The sequence below is a fragment of the Coregonus lavaretus genome (genome assembly GCF_964263955.1).
Source record: "Coregonus lavaretus genome assembly, chromosome: 26".
NCBI lineage: Eukaryota > Metazoa > Chordata > Actinopteri > Salmoniformes > Salmonidae > Coregonus > Coregonus lavaretus.
This window is the reverse complement of record NC_140013.1, coordinates 29,385,368-29,399,584: the sequence shown is the minus strand read 5'-3', so window position 1 is coordinate 29,399,584 and position 14,217 is coordinate 29,385,368. Positions and strand designations below refer to the sequence as shown.

Here is a 14,217-nt window from a genome sequence, read left to right as displayed (position 1 = left end):
GGGTATCTCCTTATTAAAATAACAACCATGTAATTAATACCAGTATGAAATCTTGCAATTTCTTTCCAAGGAATTCTGTTGGTTCTATTCCCCAGGTCGTTTTCCCCTCCATGTTAATAAGACGGATGTCATTGTGCCAGCGTGCTTTACAAGTCCTCTCATCCCTCAGCTATGTACTAATGGATTCATTAGCCTTTTCTGATATCCACATTATTCATCATGTATTAATACATCCCCTGACTGTCCCCAGCCCCGCTCATCTCCCTGCTGCACCTCTCTGCATTGTTGAAGTAATTATAGAAATGGGATTACGCCTCTGACGTTCCCACTGAAGTCAGTTAGGAGCACCCTGCTAGCATTAGCCGCTAATTGGCTAGGTTGATAATGACTGGGAACAGACAGTGTGTTAGCCCATGATCAGAGGAGAGTCTTTGTGGGAGGGGTAATATGCCTCCACTGTAAGATTCTATTGTACTGCTAAGCATTCTTATGGTTTATAACATATGGAGTAAATCGTGAATATATCCTGAAACAATATTATTCTAGGGTCAGTTGGTTGGCTCAATATTGATGTGGAAAAGTTTGGCCTTATACTAATCAAAGAATCAAAGTATTTCAGAGTTTTTGTAGAATTAAGATAGACTTTATTACAAATAGACAAAAGCCGAGATGATTTGTAAAGCATCTCCCGTCTACCTCTCAGCTCTCCGTTTATATAGTCATATTCACATACATCTTAGCTTAAAGACCCTCCCTCTTAGGTTCCCCCATCATTATCTTCAGTTTCCCCCTCTCGACCGCTCCGCCCACGTCCTTAGTCTATGATAGCGGCTACATTTGACTTCTCTTCAGTTTAGAAACAATAGTAGTACAATCAATCAAGCCCTTGTCATGCAAAAACAATCACGTTCAGTTTAAACTCTGTTCAACCCTGGCTTGACCTGAAGATTGTTTGTTGGACATGACAGGTCCACACTCAATCTCTCAAACATACCCAAACCCAACTCCTCTCTCCCCTCCCGTCATGCTGTAATTACTCATGATTAGTCTGAACTCTGTTCAACTCTGGCTCCGCTCTCAGGACTTTGTTTGAGGAGAGAGGCAAAAGGCAACAGTCTGGTTTCAGTCTCTGATAAAGTAGGACAGCCATGGATTAGGTAAGAGCGAGGAATTCGACCCGAGGTCAGATCCCCATTTCACACACACACACACAAACCCAGTGAAAGGAACCAATTAAGTTCTTGCCCAGCAACAGAGAATTCTGACTATATGTTCGTCATGTCTGTGATTAACTTTGTTTATCCAATAGTTTACTGAAAAATCTTCATCAATATCCGTTTCACAATATTGAATGTACAGTTACAGAAGTCAGCATCCTATTTTACACATTCTTTATATCTCTCTCTCCCGCTCTCTCTCTCTCTCTCTCTGTCTCTCTCTCTCAGCTGGAGGAGCAGTTGAGCAGGCTGCAGAGGGAGAAGAATGATCTGCAGTCTCGTATGGAGGAGGACCAGGAGGATATGAACGAGCTCATGAAGAAGCACAAGTCAGCTGTCGCCCAGGTAACACACACACACAGTCACACACACACAATGCGAGGGTAATTCTGCGTTATTTCAATGGTGTAAGTAGTATTTGGCACCAGCTTAGTGCTCTCCATTAGTGTTAATGTATCTGTGTAGAGCAGATTGCTATCAAGTGGAAATGAAAATTGAGCTCTGTCTGACACTGGTGGAAATATGAGTGATCCGCTTCCACTAGTTCCAAATGAATGTATCCCGTCCCTAATCTCTAAGAAGTGCTTTCACATCGGTCACATTGAAATTAGATGTATTGATGTCTCCCCTCCTTGCTCTTGCTTTTAAAAAGATATCCCTGTGACATTGTCCCCATCAATATGTTTGTTTATGGTTGTTTATCAATCTGTTGGCTGTGTAGACAAAATGGGAATGAATATATTATGTTGTACTGTGATACTAAAGTAAACATCATGCAGTACACTGTAGAGATAACTTAGTGTTAAACCGATCAGACAGACCAGTAGCTAACCTCTCTGTGTGTGTGTGTGTGTGTGTGTGTGTGTGTGTGTGTGGGCGGGCCGGCGGGCGTGCGTACGTGTAGTCGACTCAGAACCTAGCCCAGATCTCTGACCTACAAGCCCAGCTGGAGGAGGCCCTCAAGGAGAAGCAGGATGTCCAGGAGAAGGTACAGTTCACTGGAACACAGTTGTTTAGCCGGGAGGGTATAGGGAATAGACAGGGCTATCCTATCCTAATGCAGCGCTTTGTCTGCACTTATAACAACATAATGGGACTCATTGAGCAGGACTAGCTTGCTGACATAAGTCATCTGCCTCATGGAATTTAAATTCCTCCACCTCTATCCCCTCTCTTTGCATGGTAGTCCTTACAAATGATTGACATGGTATAATCAATGTGTCATTTTTGAAAGATGTGTATCAGAATAACAGAATTGGTCAACTCCGTTTGACAGTTGAAGATGGAGAACGTCTGTCTGACTGTTGTCTGTCACGGTGCCCAGTCAGGCTGTGACGTTTGGCTTTAGTAGCCCACAGCTTTAGCATATGCACCCTTCAGTCCTAGTGATTTCATTGTAGAGTCGTGTAGTGTGGTCACAGTCTGTGTGGCTGTTCTTGTCAACATCAAATCAAGGTGACCCTGCAAGGGATCAAGCCTGTAATACCTTTACCTCTCTCTGTCTGTTGCCCCGTGATCCCACCCAGACATGGGACATTTTGTTGTAGCGTGACACACGGTGTGGTGCTCCAATCTGGAGATAACCATCAGAGACCCTGGCCTCGGAAAACAATTATCCCCGCTGTCGCTGAGAGGGAGGGGGATGGGGGATCTATGATCATCAGGCTAAGAGGACCGTGTCCAAATCCCCCTTTTTCTCTAGCTGCCTCTCCCCCCCTCTCTTCCACTAGCTCTCGCCCCCTCTCTCTCTCTCCCCCCCTGCTCTCTCTCGCTCTCTCTCCTCACGCTCTCTCTCTCTCTCTTCCACTCTCTCTCTGATACCTAGTCAGTCATTATGACAGGGAAGCTGTCATCTTATTGAACGTACACGGTGCTCCCAGGGGCTCCCTCATACAGGAGCTTGTAAAGGACAGTTTCTTTCACTTCACCTCGAAATACATAATAATAATAATTATATAGTCAGTATGTTTTAAAACGGTCAACTTTTCTTTCCTTGAAGATTACTTTAGGCCTATTTAAAGACTTGAGTTGGACTGGCGGGCATAAAGCTAGATGTTAGTTTATTGGTTTCAGATTAAACAAAGAGGCCTCGTCTGACCGCCCACACACATCCCAAAGTCAATATTCTGGAAATTACTATTCCTAGCAAATAGTTTCTGTCTGTTTTGAAACAGCGGAGCAACTTTTAGAAAGAATGAAAAGGAATTCAGTCTGGGGCACGTCTCTACGCTTTGAATAATATAAATGAAATGCCTGTAACGATGTCTGGTGTTTGAAGCCCTATCCTGGTCTGAACTATGTTAAAATTCTGAAGCGCTCTGTAGAGAGATGCCGGGCTACTCCTAAAGAGGAAGGTTGATCTGGATCTGGAACCCCTGTAGAGATGTGAAGTGTTTTCAACTTTTCACTCAGGGGAGAGAACAATGACAGAGGTGCATGGCTCAGAGAGTAGCCCTCAGGCCTAAGGACCTGGTGTGGAAATAGAGAGTAGCCCTCAGGCCTAAGGCCCTGGTGTGGAAATAGAGAGTAGCCCTCAGGCCTAAGGCCCTGGTGTCGATATAGAGAGTAGCCCTCAGGCCTAAGGCCCTGGTGTGGAAATAGAGAGTAGCCCTCAGGCCTAAGGCCCTGGTGTGGAAATAGAGACTAACCCTCAGGCCTAAGGCCCTGGTTTGGAAATAGAGAGTAGCCCTCAGGCCTAAGGCCCTGGTGTGGAAATAGAGAGTAGCCCTGAGGCCTAAGGCCCTGGTGTGGAAATAGAGAGTAGCCCTCAGGCCTAAGGCCCTGGTGTGGAAATAGAGAGTAGCCCTCGGGCCTTGGTGTGGATATAGAGAGTAGCCCTCAGGCCTAAGGCCCTGGTGTGAATATAGAGAGTAGCCCTCAGGCCTAAGGCCTTGGTGTCGATGTAGAGAGTAGCCCTCAGGCCTAAGGCCCTGGTGTGGATATAGAGAGTAGCCCTCAGGCCTAAGGCCCTGGTGTGGAAATAGAGAGTAGCCCTAAGGCCCTGGTGTGGATATAGAGAGTAGCCCTCAGGCCTAAGGCCCTGGTGTTGATGTAGAGAGTAGCCCTCAGGCCTAAGGCCCTGGTGTGGATATAAAGAGTAGCCCTCAGGCCTAAGGCCCTGGTGTCAATGTAGAGAGTAGCCCTCAGGCCTAAGGCCCTGGTGTGGATATAGAGAGTAGCCCTCAGGCCTTGGTGTGGATATAGAGAGTAGCCCTCAGGCCTAAGGCCCTGGTGTGGATATATATTTTTTACATTTTAGTCATTTAGCAGACGCTCTTATCCAGAGCGACTTACAGTTAGTGAGTGCATACATTTTCATACATATATAGAGAGTAGCCTTCAGGCCTAAGGCCCTGGTGTGGATATAGAGAGTAGCCCTCAGGCCTAAGGCCCTGGTGTGGATATAGATCACCAGTTGTGTGGAGGTTGTGTTTCAGCATTGGTGGGCTGTAACACTAGTGTTCTGAGAACATTAGCACTATTACTGTAGGCTGTTGCATTCATATATGATAACATAATATACACTGAACAAAAATATAAACGCAACATGTAAAGTGTTGGTCCCATGTTTCATGAGCTGAAATAAAAGATCCCAGAAGTGTTCCATATGCACAAAAAGCTTATTTCTCTCAAATGTTGTGCACAAATTAGTTTACATCCCTGTTAGTGAGCATTTCTCGTTTGCCAAGATAAACCATCCACCTGACAGGTGTGGCATATCAAGAAGCTGATTAAACAGCATGATCATTACACAGGTGCACCTTGTGCTGGGGAAAATAAAATAACACTCTAAAATGTGCAGTTTTGTCACACAACACAGTGCCACAGATGTCAAAAGTTTTGAGGGAGCGTGCAATTGGAATGCTGACTGCAGGAATGTCCACCAGAGCTGTTGCCAGAGAATTTAATGTTAATTTCTCTACCATAAGCCGCCTCCAACGTCGTTTTTGAGAATTTGGCAGTATATCCAACCGGCCTCACAAACGCAGACCATGTGTATGGCGTTGTGTGGGCGAGCCGTTTGCTGATGTCAACGTTGTTAACAGAGTGCCCCATGGTGGCGGTGGGGTTATGGTATGGGCAGGCATAAGCTACGGACAACAAACACAATTGCATTTTATCGATGGCAATTTGAATGCACAGAAATACCGTGACGAGATCCTGAGGCCCATTTTTTTTAAGGTATCTGCGACCAACAGATGCATATCTGTAAATTGTTGCATGTTGCGTTTATATTTTTGTTCAGTATTAATACAGTGCATTCGGAAAGTATTCAGACCCCTTTTACACATTTTGTTACGTTACAGCCTTTTTCTAAAATGGATTAAATAAATACAAATCTTCATCAATCTACACACAATACCCCATAATGACAAAGTGAAAACAGGTTTTTAGAAGTTTTTGCAAATGTATTACCCTTTGCTATGAGACTCGAAATTGAGCTCAGGTGCAACCTGTTTCCATGAACATCCTTGAGATGTTTCTACAACTTAATTGGAGTCCACCTGTGGTAAATTCAATTGATTGGACATGATTTGGAAAGGCACACACCTGTCTATATAAGGTCCCACAATTGACAGTGCATGTCAGAGAAAAAACCAAGCCATGAGCTTGAAGGAATTGTCTGTAGAGCTCCGAGACAGGATTGAGTCGAGGCACAGATCTGGGAAACGCATTTCTGCAATATTGAAGGTCCCCCAAAACACAGTGGCCTCCATCATTCTTAAATGGAAGAAGTTTGGAACCACCAAGACTCTTCATGGGCTGGCCGCCTGGCCAAACTGAGCAATCGGGGGAGAAGGGCCCCTTGGTCAGAGAGGTGACCAAGAACCCGATGGTCACTCTGACAGAGCTCCAGAGTTCCTCTGTGGGGATGGGAGAACCTTCCAGAAGGACAACCAACTCTGCAGCACTCCACCAATCAGGCCTGTATGGTAGAGTGACCAGACGGAAGCCACTCCTCAGTAAAAGGCACATGTGTGATGAGGTGGTGTTGAAGGAGTCAGGCGCAGGAGGGTAAATCACAGAATAACAGGCTTTAATCCGCAAAATACAGGTTTACGCAGAAATGCGTCAAACACACTCCAGGGCACAAAACAGGCGCACTGGAAAATAGAAGGCACATGGGAAATACTCCCGTCAATACAAAATACACGAGCTCCACCGAGCTTCACTAACCTCCACAATAAACAATCACCCACACAGACAAGGAAGCAGAGGGAACACTTACAGTGGGGAAAAAATGTATTTAGTCAGCCACCAGTTGTGCAAGTTCTCCCACTTAAAAAGATGAGAGAGGCCTGTAATTTTCATCATAGGTACACGTCAACTATGACAGACAAATTGAGAAAAAAAATCCAGAAAATCACATTGTAGGATTTTTAATGAATTTATTTGCAAATTATGGTGGAAAATACAGTGGGGAAAAAAAGTATTTAGTCAGCCACCAATTGTGCAAGTTCTCCCACTTAAAAAGATGAGAGAGGCCTGTAATTTTCATCATAGGTACACGTCAACTATGACAGACAAAATGAGAAAAAAAAATCTAGAAAATCACATTGTAGGATTTTTAATGAATTTATTAGCAAATTATGGTGGAAAATAAGTATTTGGTCAATAACAAAAGTTTCTCAATACTTTGTTATATACCCTTTGTTGGCAATGACACAGGTCAAACGTTTTCTGTAAGTCTTCACAAGGTTTTCACACACTGTTGCTGGTATTTTGGCCCATTCCTCCATGCAGATCTCCTCTAGAGCAGTGATGTTTTGGGGCTGTCGCTGGGCAACATGGACTTTCAACTCCCTCCAAAGATTTTCTATGGGGTTGAGATCTGGAGACTGGCTAGGCCACTCCAGGACCTTGAAATGCTTCTTACGAAGCCACTCCTTCGTTGCCCGGGCGGTGTGTTTGGGATCATTGTCATGCTGAAAGACCCAGCCACGTTTCATCTTCAATGCCCTTGCTGATGGAAGGAGGTTTTCACTCAAAATCTCACGATACATGGCCCCATTCATTCTTTCCTTTACACGGATCAGTCGTCCTGGTCCCTTTGCAGAAAAACAGCCCCAAAGCATGATGTTTCCACCCCCATGCTTCACAGTAGGTATGGTGTTCTTTGGATGCAACTCAGCATTCTTTGTCCTCCAAACACGACGAGTTGAGTTTTTACCAAAAAGTTATATTTTGGTTTCATCTGACCATATGACATTCTCCCAATCCTCTTCTGGATCATCCAAATGCACTCTAGCAAACTTCAGACTGGCCTGGACATGTACTGGCTTAAGCAGGGGGACACGTCTGGCACTGCAGGATTTGAATCCCTGGCGGCGTAGTGTGTTACTGATGGTAGGCTTTGTTACTTTGGTCCCAGCTCTCTGCAGGTCATTCACTAGGTCCCCCCGTGTGGTTCTGGGATTTTTGCTCACCGTTCTTGTGATCATTTTGACCCCACGGGGTGAGATCTTGCGTGGAGCCCCAGATCGAGAGAGATTATCAGCGGTCTTGTATGTCTTCCATTTCCTAATAATTGCTCCCACAGTTGATTTCTTCAAACCAAGCTGCTTACCTATTGCAGATTCAGTCTTCCCAGCCTGGTGCAGGTCTACAATTTTATTTCTGGTGTCCTTTGACAGCTCTTTGGTCTTGGCCATAGTGGAGTTTGGAGTGTGACTGTTTGAGGTTGTGGACAGGTGTCTTTTATACTGATAACAAGTTCAAACAGGTGCCATTAATACAGGTAATGAGTGGAGGACAGGGGAGCCTCTTAAAGAAGAAGTTACAGGTCTGTGAGAGCCAGAAATCTTGCTTGTTTGTAGGTGACCAAATACTTATTTTCCACCATAATTTGCAAATAAATTCATTAAAAATCCTACAATGTGATTTTCTGGATTTTTTTCCCTCAATTTGTCTGTCATAGTTGACGTGTACCTATGATGAAAATTACAGGCCTCTCTCATCTTTCTAAGTGGGAGAACATGCACAATTGGTGGCTGACTAAATACTTTTTTCCCCCACTGTAAGTATTTGGTCACCTACAAACAAGCAAGATTTCTGGCTCTCACAGACCTGTAACTTCTTCTTTAAGAGGCTCCTCTGTCCTCCACTCGTTACCTGTATTAATGGCACCTGTTTGAACTTGTTATCAGTATAAAAGACACCTGTCCACAACCTCAAACAGTCACACTCCAAACTCCACTATGGCCAAGACCAAAGAGCTGTCAAAGGACACCAGAAACAAAATTGTAGACCTGCACCAGGCTGGGAAGACTGAATCTGCAATAGGTAAGCAGCTTGGTTTGAAGAAATCAACTGTGGGAGCAATTATTAGGAAATGGAAGACATACAAGACCACTGATAATCTCCCTCGATCTGGGGCTCCACGCAAGATCTCACCCTGTGGGGTCAAAATGATCACAAGAACGGTGAGCAAAAATCCCAGAATCACACGGGGAGACCTAGTGAATGACCTGCAGAGAGCTGGGACCAAAGTAACAAAGCCTACCATCAGTAACACACTACGCCGCCAGGGACTCAAATCCTGCAGTGCAAGACGTGTCCCCCTGCTTAAGCCAGTACATGTCCAGGCCCGTCTGAAGTTTGCTAGAGTGCATTTGGATGATCCAGAAGAGGATTGGGAGAATGTCATATGGTCAGATGAAACCAAAATATAACTTTTTGGTAAAAACTCAACTCGTCGTGTTTGGAGGACAAAGAATGCGGAGTTGCATCCAAAGAACACCATACCTACTGTGAAGCATGGGGGTGGAAACATCATGCTTTGGGGCTGTTTTTCTGCAAAGGGACCAGGACGACTGATCCGTGTAAAGGAAAGAATGAATGGGGCCATGTATCGTGAGATTTTGAGTGAAAACCTCCTTCCATCAGCAAGGGCATTGAAGATGAAACGTGGCTGGGTCTTTCAGCATGACAATGATCCCAAACACACCACCTGGGCAACGAAGGAGTGGCTTCGTAAGAAGCATTTCAAGGTCCTGGAGTGGCCTAGCCAGTCTCCAGATCTCAAACCCATAGAAAATCTTTGTAGGGAGTTGAAAGTCCGTGTTGCCCAGCGACAGCCCCAAAACATCACTGCTCTAGAGGAGATCTGCATGGAGGAATGGGCCAAAATACCAGCAACAGTGTGTGAAAACCTTGTGAAGACTTACAGAAAACATTTGACCTGTGTCATTGCCAACAAAGGGTATATAACAAAGTATTGAGAAACTTTTGTTATTGACCAAATACTTATTTTCCACCATAATTTGCAAATAAATTCATAAAAAATCCTACAATGTGATTTTCTGGAGAGAAAAAAAATCTCATTTTGTCTGTCATAGTTGACGTGTACCTATGATGAAAATTACAGGCCTCTCTCATCTTTTTAAGTGGGAGAACTTGCACAATTGGTGGCTGACTAAATACTTTTTTCCCCCACTGTATACAATGACTAATGAGGTAATAAGGACCGGGTGTGTGTGATTGAAGACAAGACAAATGGAGAGTTGATAAATGGATCGGCAGTAGCTAGTAAGCCGGTGATGCCGAAACCTGCCCGAACAAGGAGGGGAGGCAGCCTCAGCAGAAGTCGTGACAACATGACAGCCCGCTTGGAGTTTGCCAAAAGGCACCTAAAGGACTCTGACCATGAAAAACAAGATTCTCTGGTCTGATGAATCCAATATTTAACTATTTGGCCTGAATGCCAAGCGTCACGTCTGGAGGAAACCTGGCACTATACCTATGGTGAAGCATGGTGGTGGCAGAATCATGTTGTGGGGATGTTTTTCAGTGGCAGGGACTGGGAAACTAGTCAGGATCGAGTGAAAGATGAACAGAGCAAAGTACAGAGAGATCCTTGATGAAATCCTGCTCCAAGAGCGCTCAGGACCTCAGACTGGGGCGATGGTTCACATTCCAACAAGACAACGACCCTAAGCACACAGCTAAGACAATGCAGGAATGGCTTTGGGACAAGTCTCTGAATGTCCTTGAGTGGCCCAGCCAGAGCCCGGACTTGAACCCGATCGAACATCTCTGGAGAGACCTGAAAACAGCAGTGCAGCGACGCTCCCCATCCAAAGCTTGAGAGGATTTGCAGAGAAGAGTGGGAGAAACTCCCCAAAAACAGGTGTGCTAAGCTTGTAGCGTCATACCCAAGAAGACTCGAGGCTGTAATTGCTGCCAAAGGTGCTTCATCAAAGTACTGAGTAAAGGGTCTGAATACTTATGTGAATATGATATTTCACTGCCCATCTTAAACTTTAATTTTTATTGGCCAGTCTGAGATATGGCTTTTTCTTTGCAACTCTGCCTAGAAGGTCAGCATCCCGGAGTCGCCTCTTCACTGTTGCCGTTGAGACTGGTGTTTTGCGGGTACTATTTAATGAAGCTGCCAGTTGAGGACCTGTGAGGCGTCTGTTTCTCAAACTAGACACTGTAATGTATTTGTCCTCTTGCTCAGTTGTGCACCAGGGCCTCCCACTCCTCTTTTTATTTTTATTATTTTTTTCTCCTCTTTCTATTCAGGTTAGAGCCTGTTTGCGCTGTTCTGTGAAGGGAGTAGTACACAGCGTTGTACGAGATCTTCAGTTTCTTAGCAATTTCTCGCATGGAATAGCCTTCATTTCTCAGAACAAGAATAGACTGACGAGTTTCAGAAGAAAGTTCTTTGTTTCTGGCCATTTTGAGCCTGTAATCGAACCCACAATTGCTGATGCTCCAGATACTCGACTAGTCTCAAGAAGTCCAGTTTTATTGCTTCTTTAATCAGCACAACAGTTTTCAGCTGTGCTAACATAATTGCAAAAGGGGTTTTCTAATGATCAGTTAGCCTTTTAAAATGATAAATTTGGATTAAAACACAACGTGCCATTGGAACACAGGACTGATGGTTGCTGATAATGGGCCTCTGTACGCCTATGTAGATATTCCATTAAAAATCAGCCGTTTCCAGCTACAATAGCCATTTACAACATTAACAATGTCTATACTGTATTTCTGATCAATTTTATGTTATTTTAATGGACAAAAACATTTGCTTTTCTTTCTAAGTGACCCCAAACTTTTGAACGGAAGTGTGTATATATATATTTGCAAACATTTCTAAAAACCTGTTTTTGCTTTGTCATAATGGAGTATTGTGTCTAGATTGATGAGGAAAAAAACAATTTAATCCATTTTAGAATAAGGTTGTAACGTAACAACATTTTGGAAAAGTCAAGGGGTCTGAATACTGTATGATATCAGTTTGTTGCTGGTACAGTATGTTGTTCATTCTAAAACTCTGCCTTGTGTGTGTGTTCCTAATCGTGTGTTTCACTCCCTCAGCTCTCGGCACTGCAGAGCCAGCTGGAGTTCCAGGAGACTTCTATGGTGGAGAAGTCTCTGGTCAGCAGGCAGGAGGCCAAGATCCGAGAGATGGAGACCAAGATGGAGTTTGAGAAGACGCAGGTCAAACGCTTGGAGGTGAGTGCAATCAGGGGGTTGAGGGATTTTCTAGAGGAGGAGCGCTGGTTTGCGTCTGGCGGCCTGTCGAGTGTGTGCGTGCGTGAGTGCCTGAGTGTGGGTGGGTGTGTGTGAGTGCGTGCGTGCGTGTGTGTGTGTGTGTTTGTGGAAGGTTAGGGCTGAAGAATTGCCCAGGGGATGAATGGGCTACTTTTTTTGGAGTAAATGAAAAACATTTCCTCAGGACGATTGACTCCCACTACCTCCACCCCCCTCTGTTATACCATGCAAGTATTGCCCACTCAGTGCTGGGTTCAGCCTCACATAACCTTCTTCTAGCTCGGACTGTTATCACAGTTAGTTAGAAAACACCTTCTGCTCTGTTCTATTCTATTCACTCCACAATATAATTTAATAATTTGTTATTCTGTCAGTTTCAAATTACATTCTGGGACAAACGTTTAAGTGAAGGATAAAGGTTACTGTTCGCACACAGCCAGGGAAACATTTTAATCAATTTTCTGCCTCACTGACAAATGCATCTTTGCTTGTTTTGGCAACTTTTAGACTTGTAATTACCAGCAATGTTCCAGACACACTGCTTTAACTTTTTACACTCAAAACTAAAAGGGAGGGAGGGAGGGAGGGAGGGAGGGAGGGGTTTGGGTTTTTCTGTTTCTGTTCTTATATCTGAAAATCTATAAATAAAGAACAAAGAAATAAACAAATAAAAGTAAAACTCTCTCCGAGAATCCCTCTCTTTCGATGTTCTCCACTGGCTGGAATAATACAAAGACCATCTAAGACTGGTTAAGCATTGTTCAGCTTTGGGAAAGATACAGTGAGGGAAAAAAGTATTTGATCCCCTGCTGATTTTGTACGTTTGCCCACTGACAAAGACATGATCAGTCTATAATTTTAATGGTAGGTTTATTTGAACAGTGAGACACAGAATAACAACAAAAAAATCCAGAAAAACACATGTCAAAAATGTTATAAATTGATTTGCATTTTAATGAGGGAAATAAGTATTTGACCCCTCTGCAAAACATGACTTAGTACTTGGTGGCAAAACCCTTGTTGGCAATCACAGAGGTCAGACGTTTCTTGTAGTTGGCCACCAGGTTTGCACACATCTCAGGAGGGATTTTGTCCCACTCCTCTTTGCAGATCTTCTCCAAGTCATTAAGGTTTCGAGGCTGACGTTTGGCAACTCGAACCTTCAGCTCCTTCCACAGATTTTCTGTGGGATTATGGTCTGGAGACTGGCTAGGCCACTCCAGGACCTTAATGTGCTTATTCTTGAGCCACTCCTTTGTTGCCTTGGCCATGTGTTTTGGTTCATTGTCATGCTGGAATACCCATCCACGACCCATTTCCAATGCCCTGGCTGAGGGAAGGAGGTTCTCACCCAAGATTTGACGGTACATGGCCCCGTCCATCGTCCCTTTGATGCGGTGAAGTTGTCCTGTCCCCTAAGCAGAAAAATACCCCAAAGCATAATGTTTCCACCTCCATGTTTGATGGTGGGGATGGTGTTCTTGGGGTCATAGGCAGCATTCCTCCTCCTCCAAACACGGCGAGTTGAGTTGATAACAAAGAGCTCGATTTTGGTCTCATCTGACCACAACACTTTCACCCAGTTCTCCTCTGAATCATTCAGATGTTCATTGGCAAACTTCAGACGGGCCTGTATATGTGCTTTCTTGAGCAGGGGGACCTGGAGCCCCAGGCCGAGGGAGATTGACAGGTCTTTTGTGTTTCTTCCATTTGCGAATAATCGCACCAACTGTTGTCACCTTCTCACCAAGCTGCTTGGCGATGGTCTTGTAGCCCATTCCAGCCTTGTGTAGGTCTACAATCTTGTCCCTGACATCCTTGGAGAGCTCTTTGGTCTTGGCCATGGTGGAGAGTTTGGAATCTGATTGATTGATTGCTTCTGTGGACAGGTGTCTTTTATACAGGTAACAAGCTGAGATTAGGATCTCTCCCTTTAAGAGTGTGCTCCTAATCTCAGATCGTTACCTGTATAAAAGACATCTGGGAGCCAGAAATCTTTCTGATTGAGAGGGGGTCAAATACTTATTTCCCTCATTAAAATGCAATGAATTTATAACTTTTTTGACATGCGTTTTTCTGGATTTTTGTTGTTATTCTGTCTCTCACTGTTCAAATAAACCTACCATTAAAATTATAGACGGATCATTTCTTTGTCAGTGGGCAAACGTACAAAATCAGCAGGGGATCAAATATTTTTTTCCCTCACTGTACATCCAGAGTTATAAGGGGTTTTAAGGTCGTGTTTAGCCATGTCTTTTTGCTACGCATGGCATTTGAAACCACTGTGAGTGGCTGGATACATCTCATCTTAGCAGACAGCGAGCAGAACTCACAGTGTGAAACATGGAGGGGCTGAAGGCTAATGGTATACTTTAACAAAGTTGGCTGTTTAGTATTGGTATGGAGGCTGGATTTAGCCTTTTTAGTGCATTAAAGTTGTTATAAGTGCTCGTAAGAAATGCTGGAGAATTCCTCTGTGGTGCAAATACAGTAT

General features: G+C 44.2%; 1 protein-coding gene across 1 annotated transcript in view; it reads left to right on the top strand.

Annotated features, from left to right (window-relative positions):
- The window catches only part of LOC311102259 (unconventional myosin-XVIIIa-like), a 95,928-nt gene that overhangs the window by 68,517 nt on the left and 13,194 nt on the right, over window positions 1-14,217 (top strand). Inside the window, exons 31-33 of the mRNA XM_084143538.1 lie at window positions 1,446-1,562; window positions 2,122-2,205; window positions 11,547-11,684. Of these exons, the coding sequence (XP_083999664.1) occupies window positions 1,446-1,562; window positions 2,122-2,205; window positions 11,547-11,684 (339 nt within the window). The remainder of the gene's footprint in view (window positions 1-1,445; window positions 1,563-2,121; window positions 2,206-11,546; window positions 11,685-14,217) is intronic.